General features: G+C 37.2%; 1 protein-coding gene across 2 annotated transcripts in view; it reads right to left on the reverse strand.

Moving 5' to 3' along the window:
- LOC127455525 (rho guanine nucleotide exchange factor 10-like) overlaps positions 1–19,112 on the reverse strand; it is a 121,339-nt gene that overhangs the window by 82,563 nt on the left and 19,664 nt on the right. The window contains exons 2-6 of one of the 2 annotated variants that reach the window (XM_051723498.1): positions 16,822–16,936; positions 3,231–3,602; positions 1,267–1,572; positions 477–513; positions 133–221 (exon numbers count right to left, since the gene is read on the reverse strand). In XM_051723498.1, coding sequence (XP_051579458.1) covers positions 133–221; positions 477–513; positions 1,267–1,572; positions 3,231–3,602; positions 16,822–16,858 — 841 coding nt within the window. In that variant the 5' untranslated portion in view covers positions 16,859–16,936. The remainder of the gene's footprint in view (positions 1–132; positions 222–476; positions 514–1,266; positions 1,573–3,230; positions 3,603–16,821; positions 16,937–19,112) is intronic. The other variant, XM_051723499.1, reaches the window with a different exon arrangement.

The following is a 19,112-nucleotide window of genomic DNA, read 5'->3' on the forward strand; positions in this document are numbered from 1 at the left end:
GACTACAGCTGAACTCACACAGCTCTAAATGTAAGGGACTTTAGAAAGGAATTTTTAGGATTTGTACTTTTGAGAGGATTTGCTCCCCTGAGCTTTATTTTTTATCAGCCCAACAAAATCCCAAGAACTTACTATCCATCCAGGCCGTGTTAGCAGGGTCTGACACCCACTTAGTCAAGGCATCTTCCTCTCTGATGACTGGACACTCTTCGCTAAAAACACTGCACAAAAATAAGAATTTCAATATCACCCTTAGTTTACATCTTAGTATTCAAATATAAGTACTTTCAATTCAGGCCATAGTGATGTAGGCAGTAAACAGCAAATCACAATAAATTAATTCAAGGACATGCACACACAAAAACAAATACCAAAAACTTAAAGTAAACCAGGTAATATTGAGACATTTAAAAGATTTAGATCTAAAAGACATTTAAATGGATCAAGTATCTCAGACAGAGAAAATAAATACTGACCTTTCTACTGGTGCATGTCCTGCACCCAATATGGTCACTGCAGGACACAAAAAAACAGTTTACATTCAGTCAGGGAAACTAACAGATAAACACATTCAGATATATAACTAAAATACTTTTTAAAAATGTTCTAAAAATGCTTGAAGTGGACTTCAGACTGCGCTGAGGCCAAATCCTTAAAATGTTGCATTCTTAAAACCACCAAAACAGTAATGTGTTTGAAGTTAAAGTGTTAGCCAAAAATGAAATGGAGGGTGGGGGGGTTGTCTGACACACCACAACTCTACCTACAATTAGATACAGGCATACAATTGGTTTAAAAATATTTGAATTTTGTATATTTTAAAAATTCAAAAGTTCCAAGATATCACAAATTGTCCCGAGTCCCGAAACTTTAATGTGGACAAAAGAAAAGCCAACTAAACACTTTGGAATGTTAGTGGCCCCTAAAAACGTTTTGTGAAATATGTATACATTTGAGAATTTGCATATAAAATGTATGAGTCTACACAAAATGAATTTAGTATCCAGGTAACTGTTACACTTTGAAGAAAACAGGAAACCTCATCACAGCCAAAGCCACAGCTAAATTTAACCCCCACTTCCTCATGGCAAAACTTCAGAAGAAGAGGACACAGAACATGACAGAAAAGAGATGAGAAGGGAAGGGAGTACAAGAAAGAGAATAAGTACAGTTATGGTGAATCTCTATTCTAAAAAGACCAGTGAAGAGAGAGAGATACACATTTGTAACTTTTTAAGCTCTTTTTTTTTTTTTTTTTTTTTTTACCATCTTCATCTATTGAGAAGTGTCGGATGAAAACTGGGGTGGTGTAGGCTGGTGATATCACTGGCACATTTGAGGGCGTTGCATAGCCACATGGAACTGGCACTGAATAACCAGAAGGTAACCCGGGGCTACTGGGTACATCCTGAATGTTTCCTTCAATCTCACTGGCTGAGGGAGAGGAGGGAGGGGCATTTTGCTTGGACAGCCGCTGTTGTTGGATAGGTGCAATGTCAATCACAGAGTAGGGGTTGACTTTGGTCTTGGAAGTGGATGCAGGGCTGGGAACCACACTGACCTCTTTTTTTCCTATTTATCAGAAAGTACAGTGACTTTCAGGGAAGCTTAAAACAGTATATCTAGTAGGAAAGTGGGAATTTGCATCTTTGTCCGCAGGAAGTAAAACTTCTGTATTTAGCAACTTTAGCAAAGATTCTCTGTTAACTCACTTTATCTTAAAGGGATAGTTCACCCAAAAATGAAAATGATCTCATCATTTATCCACCCTCATGCCATCCCAGATGTGTATGACTTTCTTTCTTCTGCTGAACACAAACAAAGATTTTTAGAAGAATATCTCAACTCTGTAGGTCCATACAATGCAAGTGAATGATGACCAGACATTTGAAGTTCCAAAAAGCATATAAAGGAAGCATTAGATTAATCCATATGACTCAAGTGGTTAAATCCAGATCTTCAGAACCAATATGATAGGTGTGGGTGAGAAACAGATCAATATTTAAAGTCCTTTTTTTAAACCTCCACTTTCACATTCTTCTTTTGTTTTTGGCAATTCACATTCTTCGTGCATGTCACTACTGGGCAGGGAGGAAAATTTATAGTAAAAAAAGGACTTAAATATCGATCTGTTTCTGACCCACACCTGGAGTCTTATAGATTACTTTTATGCTGCCTTTATATGTTTTTTTTAGACCTTTAACGTTCTGGCCAACATTCACTTGCATTGTATGGACCAACAGAGCTGAAATATTCTTCTAAAAATCTTGGTTTTGTTCAGCAGAAGAAAGTAAGTCATACACATCTGGGATGGCATGAAGGTGAGTAAATAATGAGTGAATTTGAGTGAACTATCATTTTAAGTGAGAGGGATTACTGAGAAGTAACTCACTACATTAACAGGTAGAGAAAAAAAAACTGAGAGAATAAGGAAAGCAAAAAAAAATATATGTCACCTAAGAAAAGGTAAGAATTAGAAAATAAGCTGTAAATGCAGAGAGCTGCCAACAAAATGACTGTAGATTTGTGTGACGAGGAGGAGGGCGTGGCTGGGCCGTGAGGTCATCAGCGGGAGAGCGAGATAAAGGGAGCCAGAGACGGCAGTTCAAGAGAGAGAGAGAGAGAGAGAGAGATGCATGCAGCCGCGCTGCATGTGTGTCTGTGTTCATTTATGTTTTATGTTGTTTTATGTTGACTGTTCAGCCGGTTCCCGCCTCCTCCTTGCCCATCCTTATACTGTTACAATTTGATTTCCAGCTATAATACTACTCTACCTTGACGGGCCCTGTACATTAGCAAAAAGTATACAAATGAAAATCCGGACAACTGTAATACTCATATTCCATCTTCCCCTGTGGGAAGTAAGCTATTCATATGTTGGCTTTCTGAAGAGTTTAAACACAGTGGTGTTATCAAAACAGTTTGGATCCAACATAGCAACACTTGCTCAACCAAATGGCGTGAGTTTTTCCAGGACTAGTTTGTGCGAAGAATGGAAGTTGTAACTTGTTTAGTCATTATTTTTGCTTGCTTTCAGGTGCTGTTAATAGTGCAAAAATGACACACAGCAGCTTTAAACTTTGTTGTCACTCACTGGAGGAAAAAAATAATACATTTGAAAAATTTACTTTAAAGGAACACAAACATAAATATAATATATCAGTGATAAAGCACAAATTGTAACATACAAAGTCCTCATTTATTTTAGTCTCAACTGTGAGTTTACACACCCTCCTGCTCAAAGTGAACAGCTCCTGCAGCGCCCTCTGGTGGTGGAATGGGGTCACTGTTCTGACCTTCTGCTGCATTGTGACAGACCTCTGTAGGAGGAGGGGGCAGATCCCCCAGTGGGAAGGCAGCATGAGCCAGAGGGGTATTATTAGAGGGGCAGTCCTGAGGTGGAGGGGTCAGATCATCCTCAGCGGTGAGCAAGGTCTCCGGGTTTGGACTTGTCCCATTCACAGGTGTGTCCCTGGCTGCTGATAAGCAGGGTGGAGGCATGGAAATTCCCTCTGGTTCAGGAGGTGGCCGATCCGCCTCTGGGGCTTCATCACCACTGTCATCAAACTCAAACCTCTCACCTTCATCTTCGTCATTCAACACTACAGAGAGACAGAGAAAGAGAGAGAGCGAGACAGACAGAGAGAGATAGAGAGAGAGAGAGTGAGTGAGTGAGTGAGTGAGTGAGTGAGAGAGAGAGAGAGAGAGAGAGAGAGACAGATTATTAAAACATTTTTGTCTAAAAATATATTTTCAAACAATAACAATAGATTAACCTTGTCACATATAACATACTTACATTAACAGCAATACATATACAAAAAATTCACATTAAATAAAAAAAAATAAGACAAATTTAGGAATAAAATCTCCTCTTGATCAACTACACACAACACTTCTGCCTGTCTCCAAAACTCACTGAATGCAACCACATTTTTTGTTCACTTAAAAAAAAAACTCTGCTTAAATCCTTGCAGATAGAAAAGCCTTTAAAATAAGTTCAGGTCCAGTCGTTCCACTATCCTTAAGCTTATTCTTCCTTGTAATCCATATGGCAAGCTTTGCTTCACCAATTAAAAAATGTATTAAAGAAATTATTTTTCTATCTGTGGCAACATACTTTGGGCCAAATATAAATATATTTTCATCCATATCATCTCCAAGTGGTTCAAGCCACCTCTTTAAAATCTGAAACAAATCATTCAACCTAAAACAATCTAAAAATAGATGCTTTAAAGTTTCTTCATGACCACAAAATGAACATTCTTTCCCCACAGTGGGGTCAACACGTGCTAAATATCTATTTGTTGCAATTGCCCAATGTACAATCCTCCATTGAAGATCTGCAGTGCGTTTTTCAATGGGTGACTTATACAGGGACCTCCAACATCTCCTAGGAGATGAGTCTTGCCCAAACAGATCCAACCACTTTGATTCTTTACAACTCCTCAGTTCTGATTGATGAGAGACTTTCACTCATGATAAATACAAGGCTTTCTTTGAAACATCTTCAAACACATTCAGTTCAGGTATACAGAAAACAAGAAGTGATCCTTTTTCAGGCTTTTCACCTACTATCATTGAAATCTGAAGTTTAGGAAAACTTTCTTTCATTTCCTCCTCTTGTTTACCACAGATATTTTCTATTATACTTTATCTGCAGATAGAAGGAAGAACAGAAAAAATGTCCTTCATTACTTTTTCCATAAATCTCACAGACTTAATGCCTGTCAAACTACTCAATTCTTGGAGACTTTTCCACTTGTTACCATTCTTTAGATTGGACAAAACTGTGCATTCTGCTCTCACCATTGAAGTTTGCAAACTTCTCATTTTTAACACATTTGCTTGTATTAGAGGGTTGTTAAAGAGTGGTTCAGTTTTTATCCAACCTTCACAGTTTAAATCTCTCTTTACTTGAAAAACAGAATTCCACAATTTCAATATTGATTTATAAAACAGAGAAAAACCCTTCCATTCCATATCTTTCAGGCTAATTAAAAATAAATTAAAATCTTATTTAAAACAATTCATACTGCGTAACAAGGAACAAGCTGTATCAGCCCAACAGATTTTTCCAGAGTACAGCAACTTCTGTGCTGCCTGCAGCTTGAAAGCCTTAATTCTGCTTTTTATATCTATTAAGCCTCGTCCACCTTCACTGACTGGTAAATATAAAATAGCTAATTTTACCCAGTGCTGACCTGACCAAAAGAAGTCATTTATTTTCTTTTGTAGTAAATGAACTACTTCATCAGGTGGATTCAAGACATTTAGTTTATGCCAAAGTGCTGAAGCAGCTAGATTATTTGCGACCAAAACTCTACCCCTAAATGATAAATGAGGCAGCACCCATGTCCACCGTGACAAATGGTCACACATCTTATCATATATTCCTTCCCAGTTCTTCTGAATATATTTATCAGTTCCTAAATAAATACCCAGTATTTTCAGGCATTCTTTACCCCATTTCACACCTCCTGGTAAGACTGGTAGCTCTCCTCAGACCAATTTCCTAAAATAAAACCTTCACTTTTTTTCCCAGTTTACCTTTGCTAAAGAGGCATTTTCGTACTTCTTTAAAACTTATTTTAAAACAAACACATCTCTTTTGCTTTTGATAAACACAGTGAAGTCATCAGCATAGGCAGAAAACTTAGGTTAGCTTTTTGTCCTTCAATTAGAAAGCCATCCAAATTTTTTCCCAATTGACGAAGCAAAGGTTCGATGGCTAAAGAATATAACATTCCTGACAAAGGCCAACCTTGTCTAACACCTCTACGTACTGACACTGGTTGACTTAGCCCTCCTTCAACCTTTAACATTGTAGATACACCAGAATATAAGAGTTTGATCCATGAAATAAAAAGATCACCAAAACCAAAAGCTTTAAGGGATCTAAACAAATAAAAGTGACTGACTCTATCAAATGCCTTTTCTTGATAAATTGCAAATATTCCAATATTGTCACCATCCCTTTTTGCAATATCTATTATATCACGAACAAGAAAGATGTTATCCATTATAGTTCTGTCAGGAATTCAATAAGTTTGATAATCATTTACTATATGTTCTAAATACAATTTCAATCTAATTGAAAGACATTTCGCTAAGATTTTATAGTCAGTACACAAAATTGCCACTGTCTCCAGTTCTTTAAAAGACCAAGATTGCCTTTCTTTGGTAACAAAGACAAAATGGCTCTTCTACAGCTTGTTGGCAGTTCTTTTTTCCTGAAAGATGATTTAAAAACCAAGCAAATCATCTTTTAATAAGTCCCAAAACTGTTTATAAAATTCGGCAGAAAGTCCATCAATTCCAAAAAAGCACGTCCAATGGATAGCTGATTATCAGCCTTTGTTATTTCATCAATATCAATTTCAAATTCCAGCTGTTTCCTCTGTTTATCAGTCAACTTTGGTAAATCTTTAAAAAGGTCATCCATACAGCCAATATCACAAGGACCATCCAAAAAGAGTTCTGTATAAAAATCCATGGCCATTGTTCTCATTTCTTTAGGATTAGTTGTCACAGTTCCATCTGATTTCTTTAGATGTAGCATCAACTTCCGCGCTCCTTCCCTCTTTTCAAAACTAAAAAGAAAGAACTTGATGCATCCATCTCTCTCAGAGAAAGGATGCGAGCTCTTATTAAAGCTCCCTTAGCTCGTTCATGAAAAAGTGAGGCCAAAGCTTTCCTTTTTTCATTCAGTCTTTCAGTTGATTCACCATTTCGGTTAATTAGACTTCTTTCAATTGATTTGATTTCATTTTCCAATTGTTTTTTTTTTAAAAACAATAATTTGCATTGGCTGTATAATTTTGGCAAAAGATCCTGATGTGTGCTTTCTCTACATCCCACCAATGCACAACATCATCAAAATCAGTTTTTCACTCTCTCCATTTTGCCCAAAATAAATGAAATTTTTCACAAAAGCAAGCATCTTGTAGCAATTTTACATCAAAATGCCAATAATAAATATGACATCTTGTCTTTCGTTAATTAAAAACAATCATACATAAATGATGATCTGTAAAACCATTGGGGTAAATACAGGCCTTTAAAATTCTGTTACACCAGTCTTTATTAATGCAAAAACGATCTAACCTTGCAAAGCTGATGTGGTCACTTGAAGACTTACACCAAGTATATTGTTTTTCTACCGGATGTTGTACTCTCCAAACATCACACAAATCAAAATTGCTTATTACATTATTTAAACAAGTAGCAGAAAGAGGACATGGTTCTTCTCCATTCCTATCTAAGGTAAAATCTAATGTACAATTCCAGTCACCACCCAAAACTAGAAAAGCATTTTTATCATATTTCTCTAATTCACTTTGGCAGTTTTTAAAGACCTTTATCCATTCTGCTCCATTATTGGGTGCATAGACATTAACAAACACAAAAGAAAAATCCATTAAATTAACCCGAACAGCCAAAATCCGACCTTTCTCTATTTTATCACTATATACAAAAGTCGTGCTAATTTTCTTTGAGAACAAAATAGCAACACCGCCCTTAGTATTAGAGCCATGACTTATATATGACTTAATATGACCTCCCCACCACTTCTTCCATTCTATCTCATTAGCTATGTCACTATGTGTCTCTTGTAAGAAAATTATGTCCATATCCTTATTTTCAATACATTCTTTCAGCACTGCTCTTCTTTTACCATCCCTTCCTCCATTAATGTTAATTGTTCCTATCTTAATACTCCCCATCGAAAGGAAAGATCAAAAAAGAAAAAAAGAAGGGTTAGCAAAAAGAAAGACAGAGAATACACCCCAAGTGATTTAATCATTAAGGAGTTGTTAAATCTTTTTCAAGGGCCATTTTTCTTCTCAATTTCGTTAAAATTTTTTAAAATCTAAATCTTTTTCTTCTACTTAATTCATCATAGTTTGTGGTCTGTTGGATTTTCACAGCTGATTGCAAAAAATTTTTTGCATCAGGGAAAAATTCTCTAATCTCAATAGTTTATCCAAACATCACATCCAAGAAGTCATTAACCTCTTTTAGAATATCTAATGCTTCTGAAAAGTTATCATTATCCTCCATGTCCTCTTGCTCATCAGTATTAACAGTTAACTAGGACAAAAAAAAAATCTGCCCAGTGTTTTGTGCATCATTTGTCACAACCTTTGGTAACTTAGCACGAAGACTCTCTTCATCTTCATTATCAACATCATCAACACCTACACACAAATTTTCTCTCTTTTCAGTACAATTACCAACTACACTGCCAGTTGAGTTTCTTTTCTTCTGATTGCTCATCCCTTCATTTACATTTTCATCTTTGTTTTTACCATCAATTGTTGTTTTGTTTGGTTCTTTACTAATCTCTAAATTTTCTCGATTCTGTACACTAGAAATGACTTCAATATAATTTGCATTATTTTCTAGGTGCGTTTTGTTGTGTGGGCAAGCGATCTTTCGATGTCCAACGTCTCTGCATTCGAAACATTTCAAATTTCCGGTACTCGCGTAAATCATGTATGATTTACCTTCGTGTTTGATTCGGAAAGGAATATCTAGCGATGGTTGATCAAGAAATGTAAACACCTGACTCCTAAAAGACAACACATGTTTCAATGCTTCATTCATACACCTCAACGGAATCATTTTCACTTCACTGGCCATTTTTCCAAACATCAACAATTCTTTTTCAATGTCACTGTTTAATATGAAGGCGGGGGCACATCAGAAATCATGACTCCAACAGATTGTGACACAAGCGGTGAAACAACAGTAAACGCTCCATTCACCCAAATGCCAGTTTCAATTAGTTTACTCACCAAACTTTCATCTTTAAGGAAAACCACCACGGCTTTGTTCATCCTTGACGCTGAAATTATATTCTCATAACCAATTTGTTTACCAACAGCGACAAGCACGTCTTCTACATTAGAATCCGTGTCAGGTACACACCTGACTCCATGGCAGAGCGAGAGTGAGGCGACACCCCCACTTGGGTGAGCCTCCATCTCAGGCCTCCGCCACGAAGTCTAAAACTCCCCTAAACCGAAATGTATATTACACTCGAAATTAAAATTAATCAATTTATACACAAAGCAAAACAAAACAAAACCGAAAAGAAAAAGTCTAGAAAATTAGTAGAAAAACCCAAATCACTTCTCTCACCCGTTTGTTACTCCCATAACCCAAACTCTCAGCATGCAAAGCAAAAGAGAGAGAGAGAGAGAGAGAGAGAGAGAGAGAGAGAGAGAGAGAGAGAGAGAGAGAGAGAAAGTTTGCAGCCTCATTTTGCTTCATCTTCCAATAATGTTGTGTTTTTTTCTTTTCTTTTCCAGAACTCCATGTGGTTTTCCAAAACGTGAAATATTCAGTGCATTAAGCCCAATATATTACATTAACCCCAATATATATATATAATAAATAAATAAATCTGCACAGGTTAAAATAAATCTTTCCACAAGGCTGCAATGTTAAAGAGGTAACATGTCTACTTGACCAGAGAACAAAAGACAGAGAAACAGACCTAAAATTTAAATACATTCGTCAAATACTGTATGTCTTCCTTCATGTTGCAGTTTGGTTTGTACATCATAGGCTTCTATGGAACAACAGACAGTTATCAAAATATATTTAAAGGGAATTCACCCACCCAAAAATGAAATTCCATCATCATTTAATCACCATTATGTTGTTCCAAATGCATATGACTCTCTTTCTACCATGAAACACAAAAGGAAAAATACTAAAGAATCACACAAAGCTATTATATAACTTCTGAAGACTTGAAATATAGCAAACAATTAATATGGACCACTTTTATGACGCTTTGCATCAAAGGCCCTTTTTACACCTGGTATTATGATGCGTCTCGGGTGATACGATCACATGTGGTAAGGCAAGACACATCGCTATTTACACCTGGTCATTTATCATAAATTCATAGATATTTATTCTTGCAAGGACTGTTTTGTGTTTAATACATGGTAAATTTTGTAGACAGCATTTGAGGCATAATGTTGATTACCACAGAAAATACTTTAGATCGTGTTCAGTAAGGCACATATAATGAAAGTAAACAGGTCCAATTCACAAAACATTAAATACACACGGTTTTAAGTATAGCCACAATACTTTAAGTTTTAACTCGACTCTATAGTGCAGGGGTCGGCAACCTATGGCATGCGTGCCAGCACTGGTACTTGGAGGGTTCATCACTAGGAAGCGATCAATAACAAGAGAGAGGATTGTATTTTATTTACATGAAGTCCCTTGCACCTGCATGTGGCATGCCAATCTACTGCTTGTTGTAATCATTTGTCAAAATCATGCAGCATGTTTATTTAGTTATGAGCTAAATAGGAAGCTAAACACTATTAAAGTGTGACGAAACTGCCCTAGTCAACAACAGAAGAGCACAGCACATGTAAACCATTTGTGCTTCACGAGCCGCTGATATCGCAGCGCTGCGCTTCACTTTTGGTGAGTCATTCCAGGTTTGGAATGACATGAGGGTGAGTAAATGTGATGGAATTGAAATTATTTTTTTTGTGAACTTTTCCTTTAAAGAAACTTTGGGCAGAGTTTGTCTCTCTCCATCTGTCTCTAATGATCATACACAAGCAGAAAAAGGAAAACTTTGGATTACAGATAGTTAGCAAGAAGAGACATAGACAAGGAGGTAGCCCTTGACAGTGTAAGGCCATTATAAAGCAAACACTTGGCAGTTCATAGATTCCCTTGTCCCAGTGACTCACTCTTTAGAAATGTGAGTAATGTAAGAGTTTTTTTTCTCCATTCAGCTCTGGAGCCCACTGTCCAATCCCAGCCTTCCTCATGGAGCTAAAGCACACACAGAGGTCATTATACTACACTACAGTAATTAACCATGTTACAGAGTTTTATAGACAGTTTATTTACAAAATAAATCTGTGTACCAGACAGTAACAACTCCAAACCACTGAAATTCATTACAGAGAATCTTAAATAATGTTTGCTTTCCCTCTCACAGGGGGATAATGACAGAAGTGGCAAAACTGAAAGACCCTGGAACTTTTCCCAGGAAACCATGTTTCCGCTGATGGAAACCGTTATCTCTTCAAGTCGATAAACCCACTGCACCGCACTGGTACATGTTTGCTCACAGGAATACCAGAGATTCCAAACGTAGTGCACACTATATGATTTTTGCCACGATTTTGCCATCTAACACAGATTTTGGGGATTGTGAAAGGTTTCTAAATCTCTCCACCATTAAAATCTAAGTGAGTCTATACAGCCAGCTAGTTATTTTTAAGCAAATTTCATGAACTTAGCACTACCTTGTTAGTAGTTCTTTAAATTAGATATGGAATTGGACACTGATGTTTTTCGTTATCGAAGGCAGAAGGAAGTTTGCGGTCAACTATAATATCTTGTCCACTTTCAAACAAGTTTTTTTTGTTTGTTTTTCTTTTTAACCCATTATTTGATTTGACTGATAAAGATTAATACATTTTGACAGAAAGATGAATACAAAATGCAAATTAACCATATTTTCGAAATGATAACTGGATGGCACTTCCAGAATTAAACATGCAACATAATGAGGTCCTGTGACAACAATGTAGTAAATGAATTATTTTAACTAGGCTTGTTTCCATATTTAGGCCTATTCATTCTTTGTATTTTCTACTTCTTTTATTACTGACATGTTTATTTTCTGGGTGCTTTCAATCCTTTGATTCCACTGATTTTAACTGTCAATGTTCAAATTTTTTGTGAATTACTTTGTATGTTACATTAATGTATTTACACAGCAATTACAATAGCGGGTAACAATGTATCATGTGCTTGAATGTACATATTTGTGTAAAAATGTGGCTGTATTGAGTCTGGTGCACAGCTAACCACGCACTGATTAAGACAACAACATTCCAGTGCTTTTGCTAGATATTCAATCCCAGAATCATTATACATGACTAAGATGTTGTATTTTCATTATCTTGTGTCTACCATCAAACCTTTTGGTTACCACTGCCCATTTTTAAAGTTCCCCAAAAACCACAATCTGCAATGCTATAATTTTAACCCTCAATTGTGTTTTCAACTTAGCCTAATTTGGCATGAAACCTTGGTCACAAGGCTCATGTGCTACAGTTGCTCTGGGGAAGAGAGAGCGAGAGGACAAGTAAGCAGCATGCATCTGCGCTATTCAGAAAAATTATCAGGTTTCTCACCTGATTGACAGGAATTTCTTGCTTTCTGCCTTATTTTGTGACCATTATGAGAGAATTATTCTAAAATTATTCTAAAATTTTTTTATAAAGTATCTGTATCCTGAATACAGGTGCTTAAATGGTGATGGTAAACTCATGGTTGATTCTTTGCTATTCTGATTTTGCGGGCTGGTTCTGAGCGCTCTACAGCGGTGGAGGCAGAAGTCCACCGTGATCTGACTGACACACGCTGCCAGTACAGCATCACTGTGATCCAGACACCTGAATCATCTCTTTAACATGAAACAGTCTCCATCATTTGATACATTTTTGATGATGTGTTCAAAAGAAAAGTTAAGAAAATGAAGGGGAGCTTGTTAGTAAAACAGGTGTGACATCTGGTTCACAAAAGCTGACACAGATTAGAAAAATTTAATCTGCAAACTGTCACGCGACGATAATCACTTGTAGTAATATGAACAATCTGTTTTAACACTTTAAAATGAAGCACACTAAAGAATATTATGAAAGCCGAAAGATGCGCTCTGCATTAATTCCGTCGTTTTCATTTCTTTACTTTTTTTTTGCAAGAAGTGTTTATAAATACATTTAACATTTATTTTCTTCAAGACATGTTATTTTCGTTGTGTATTTTTTACTAAAATTATATAATATTTTGTTACTTTGCTTTGAAAAGATCTTCAGTTTCTTGAGGAATGTTTATAGTAATACTGGTCAACAACATATCAGACTGAAATGTGGCATAATGTGAAGTTGAGTATTATAGTAAGGTTGATTTGTTTATTTTATTTTTAACTTTGTCAAGTTATAAATAAAAATAAAATTATATAAGAGGAAGTATTTTTCATTTAAAAAGTATTTATTTCACTGACTAGATTTTCCAAAAATAGGCATTATAATATGGTTAACTGATTTTTATTGGTTTTCCAGAAAAAGAAATTACTATATCGCGATATATAGCCTATCGTTATCGTGATATAAAATTTCTCATATCGTGATAAAAGATTTTGGTCATATCGCCCACCCCTAGTTACAGCTACATTTTTGTGTTCTGAACACGTAATGCCATTACATGTATTCCGTAACAGCCCAACCCTGAATCAGCCTGACCATAATGCAAAATTTCAAATGATGCCATATCTCAGTCTATGTCGTTGACCAACAGTATAATTTTTATAAACTTTCCTAAAGAAACTCAAGATCTTCTCAAAGCAATGCAACAAAGACAATACATAAGTAAAAAAAAAAAAAAAATAATAAATTAAATTAAATTAAATCTAAATTAAAATGAACACACCATGTTTAAAAAGATTGCTTGTACTACCACGAGTGATTATTGTCATATGACAGATACAGATGACATTTTTCTGCTCTGTGTCGGCTTTTTGTGAACCCACACCAAAGATATTGCAACTGTTTTAATAACAAGCTCCTCTACTTTTCTTGACATGTTTGGGAGTCATCCCATTCTGTGGACATTTTATGTAGTTGCGTATCATGTGTACAATGGATGTAAAAGTTCTTTTTGATCATCTAAGTGTCTGGAACATTGTATTTGACAGTTTTTGTTTTACTTCGAGATTCCATGAATACAGCATCTTACTGAGGTAAGACTGTGAAAATGTTTGTTCTAACTCCTTAACAAATATTTATCATTTTATTCATTGGCTCATAATGATTTAAACCATCTCTACAGAGAATATATGAATATCTAAAGATATTTAATATATATATTATATATATATTCCTAAACAGTCAAAATAGTCTCTTCATAACTGGGCAGGGATGAGGACATTGGGGGCCCAGAGACTGCCGAAGTAGTGGGGTCTGAGAGATCTTTTCTACCAAAAGATTAAACTAATTCATCAAGACTTCATCAGCCGAGGGAACCTGGATATGAATATTAAATGATAAGATCAACAGTTTGTTTTGACGCTGAATGACAGCAGTTGTGTTTAAATATTTATATATATGTATGGGACACAGGAGGCCTTTTGACAGATAAACAACAATGTATGGGGGTTCAGGGTTATCCCCTGAGAGAACATTTAAAAAAATGTAAAAGTCTGAATGGACCATTTTTATATTTTCCTTAAAGTGAGAATCTATTAACAACAAACAAACAATTTATATAACAACAGTGAAGCATTAAAATACTGTTTGCATAATAAGTATAAATAGGCTTTCCCTGCCATCCATGATGACATCTAATTTTCACAAAATTCCTCATGTCTATAGCGGGGAGAGAGGCAACGCGCGTTATTCCCGCTTGAGAGGAATATTTCTCTCTAGCGCTGAACGCACTTTATTCCCGCTCCAGAGAGAAAGATTTCTCTCCAGCGCTGAACGCGCTTTATTCCCACTCCACACACGTATGCTTACACAATCACTTAGCCAGGTGTCAGATAACAAGCACAAACATTTAGAGCTCGGTCCAGATTGAAATGTCCTTCGGTCCGAATCCAGACCAGAGTCCACCTATTGAGTACCCCTGGTCTAGCCGTTTGACATCTTCCATAGTGGTTTAAGATAAAAAAAAACTTCTCAATAGAATTCAAATGGGTTATGTAAGTTTTGTGGTCTGCACTGTGATATCGAGAGAAGCCAGACTGAGTAGCACAAGTGATCCCACTCTGTGCTCTCCTATCTTTGGAGCACAAATAAAAGGAAGCCTGCAAGTCCAGCAGGCTTCCCGATATTTGTGCTCCAGAGACAGGACAGCGAAACGAGAAACACAGATGCGTGTGTCAGATGAGAAGCATAATAAGCACGTATGAAGTGCAGAACGAGAGATGAATGTCATTGAATTTGCTTCAGCGGCCCTCTGTAAAGTACCGGTACTATAGAGCCACATGCTTTTTTGAACATTTTTACAAGTTTAATGTGATAAATGCGAGTGAAAACACTGGAGATTGGAAAATGAAAACAGGCTGGAAACTTCCATGTTCAGGGAAAAGGTGGATAGCGTAAAATCTGACATAAGTGACAGTTGATGTCGCAAAGTCTGCTTTGGATTTTACCCATGATCACGCTGGGATAATACGGTACAACATTTGACAAGCAACAATTGTACAAGAATCAGGGGAAAAAAAACAGAACAAAAATGCACACAGTGCTTAAATTAGTTTGTAACAACTCCAACTTTTTGCTGTTGACGCATGAGATGTCTTCATTATTCAGTGCAATCTGCACCACATTTCAGCTACAAATGACAGCCCGAGTGCAAACAAAACAACGAACACATTTATCCATCAACAAGACATCTGATAACGTGTAATTACAGCATCATCGGATGAGTCTATGAATTATGGCTATGATTATACTTCAAATGAATAATTTACAACAAAAATCAAACAACTGATTGCATGCTAAAACATCATCAAAGCCAGAGTCTGTTCTGAGGTCAAACTATGACCTTTGCCCAAAGTATCACCCATTACAGTACGATGCTTAGCACCTGGCGAGAGAGTACAGGGTAGAAGAGGTAATAAACGGAGAGGGGGAGAGGCTTAGGTAGAGCTAGTTTCCATCATTTTCTATGGAATGGGAAAAAAACTCTAGTCTGAAGGAGTCACTGAGGCACAAAGAGAGATTTAAAAGTGGCTTTATCAGCCGTCTGCGTTAATGAATGGAGAGTAAGAGAGAGATAAAGCACGAGGGAGTTGCCATAGCTTTGCAAAGATGACTGACGCTGAATATTCATGCTGTAAGACCTTTAAAATGTGGGGAGTAGGCAGTTTTGGTTTAAACTTTAACATCAGTTGACCCTCATTTCTTACACTGTGTTCAACCCAATCACGATGCAACAAAATTCCAGCAGCAAGCTATGTGTCTGTCCACAATGAACATTAAACTGTCACAATCACAGCCAATAAGATGGTATTTGATGTTTAATGTGCAGTTATGAGGAGCAGGATTTTGGACCAATGAGATACACAGTGGGCAGGGCAACCCAGCACTATGTCACAGATATAGATCCAAGCGATCAACAAAATTCCTGTCACTTATTGTGGCTTGTTAGGATAAAAAAAATTTTACATGTAAGAGATGAGCTTTCGCGTCTGGTTAGGACAAAGTGTTAAGGCCGTTTAACACCAAACTCGAATTTTCACCACAATTTCTCAATGCAAATAATATTTTGAATAGAAACAATGGATTCCTATGAAGCTTTTCACCTCATATAGAGGTAAATGTCTAGATTTTTTCCCTCGGAAACTCATCTTTCTCTCTCATCTGTCATTCTGTCTCTATCTGCAGTAAGACAGAGCCTCTGTTTTCTGTCTGCTGTGCTGTTTTGTTTTCTCCTCCCCAGCATTCGTTCTGGCGTTCCTTCGCTTTGCAACCTACACGCCTTTAGTGGCTGAGCCATGGAATGTGTTTAGAATTTTTCATTCTCTTCTTTCTATCCTTCAGTCTCCTGTAAGCATGATAATCCTGTGCATTCAATGCAGTATGAGTGAATATGATTGTGATACATGTTCTTAAACTTCTCTGTTTGTAGGAAATGAACAGGAATTCTGGGAGTTTCCTTTTTGCCATGACATCTGCGTTTACACAATGTCAACTTGTCAGTGTAAACATAGTGTACATGTGCTGAGAGCTTTTTAAAGACTGAGCTCCTTACAGTCAGGTGGAGGAGGAGGAAAGTCATCCAGGTCCATGCTGAACACGCTCTTCTGAGACACACACTCACACCGGCTCTGCTGATCGAGTTGAGATCCTTCACCAACACATCAAACCTACAGGAGCAGAGACACATCAGTTAGCCAAAGATATAGACAAAATAAGTATGCACCCACACAAACATATTAATGTATACTAGATTGCATTTTCCTGAAGGAAAAACCAATGCAATACCAAAAATAACAAGGTTTTTTCCTCAAATACCACAGATGAAATGTGGAAATACTTGACAATTATCTTTGAAATAGCTGTCATGAGAAATCACACCTGTCTCTGTGACAGCCCTAAGCTGTTTAAGCAGAGAATCAAAAAACTTGGAGGCAACTGTTTCAAAACTTTGCTCTATTTGTTTCATTGGTCTGACGTGCCAAATTCTAGTTCAACCAATGGCGTGAGTTTGGGGTGGGTCAATCTGTTTGTAGGAAAAATGGTGGCGGGGTGGTGGGCTTGGAAACTTGTGGGAAAAGTCATTAACAGAAAGTCATTATTTCTGTTGGTGCAGAAATTGCTGCTTTAAACATGTAATGTTTAGATAAACCACAATTAGCACAGACAAGGCTGAAATAATATAAAACAAATATATATTTCAAACTGTATGACTTCCTTTCTTACATGAAACACAAAAAGAGATGTTTGGGGTCACGTGACACCATGCAAGAAGCAGATGTGTGAGCAAAGAGCTCTGCACACTTTGCTAAATGTTTTATTATTTTCATGTTATAATCTGGTGAAATTTGATACACCCAGTTACACATTTGCTCTTTGAGGTAAAACATGGCAAAGAAGTCAAAATCCTCGGGCTCTGGAGACATTAAAAGACACTTACGTGTTCAGGATGAAAGCTCCGACAGGCCTACAGACCGGGGACTCAACTTGGATGGCGCAGTGTCAGTTATCCAACATGTCGGTGATGTTGACGAAGGTTCTTGCTGACTTGGAGGATCTCGCTGTAATATGTCAATCGATTACAGCGATGGAAATAAAATTCTCTGAGATAGTTACAAGAGTGACTGATGTTGAGAGACGAATCGATTTTCTGGAATCTTCGGAGAGGGAATTAACCGCTAATCCGCCCGCGACCAAAGTTGATTTGGAACATCTTGAAAAGCTTGAAGATCTTGAGAATAGAAGCCGCAGGAATAACGTTCGAATTGTTGGAATTCCTGAGCATGAGGAGGGCAGAGATATGGTGAAATTCCTAGATGAGCTTTTCCCGAGTCTGCTCGAAATAACAGGCCACAAGCTGGAAATCGAGCGAGCTCACAGAGTCCCGGCTCACAGATTTGCTGAGGGAGATAGGCTCCGATCGATTCTGGCCAGATTTCTGAGATCATCCGATAAAGATCTTGTGTTGCGCCAGGCGAGGAGCAAAGGGAAGCTTTCTTGGAAGAACCATAATATTTTCTTGTTCCCGGACTTTCCGAGTTCGACAAGAGAGAAACGTGATCGGTTCAAGGAATGTAAGAAACTCTTCCATCAGCGAAAGATCACTTTTGCTCTGATGTTTCCGGCCAAACTGAGAATAGAAACGAAGGTTGGTCGCAAAGTATTTACATGTCCCAATCAGGCATTGTCTTTTATTGAATCAATGGGTGAGTAAACCATTGGGTGTTTTATGTGAGTGTGTCGACTCATTATACTTACTCTGGCTTTTGAGAAAGCTGGGCGTCATTTTGGTTTCTTTTTTCTTTTTGCGTTGGCTCCGCCGAGTGGTTGGAGCTTGTTTTGTGAATAACACTTTTCCTTAAATAAACTTTTGCATTGACGAAAGATTACTTTGCATTGAAGTTCCCGGCCAGTTTGAGAGTGGACACTACGTTTGACCTCAAAATATCTACATGCTCACACAAAGGATGTCTTTTATAAAGTTGATGGATTGTGTAAGTCATGGTATATACTTTTATGCGGCCTCCGAGTGAACTGACTCGACCATCCGGGGAACCGGGATGCCGGTTTTGTTTCTTTTTGTATTGTGTCCGCCTAGCGGCTGAAGCTTGTTCTATTGAATAACACTCCTTTGGAACAGCTGTGGAGTAATCTGTTCGTTCTTCGTGCTTATTCCTCCTGCTGGCTGGAGTGTTTTGTTGAGTATTTTTACGGGACATTGGAATGATTACGTCATCCGTTGAACTCATATCAGCTGGCTCACTGAACATATCTAAATGGTTTTATATCAGCTGGAATTTGTTTTGTGGAAGATCACCTATTGGCTGGGGTTTATTTTACAAAGTA

This window comes from Myxocyprinus asiaticus, chromosome 17 (assembly GCF_019703515.2).
Source record: "Myxocyprinus asiaticus isolate MX2 ecotype Aquarium Trade chromosome 17, UBuf_Myxa_2, whole genome shotgun sequence".
Taxonomy (NCBI): Eukaryota; Metazoa; Chordata; class Actinopteri; order Cypriniformes; family Catostomidae; genus Myxocyprinus; species Myxocyprinus asiaticus.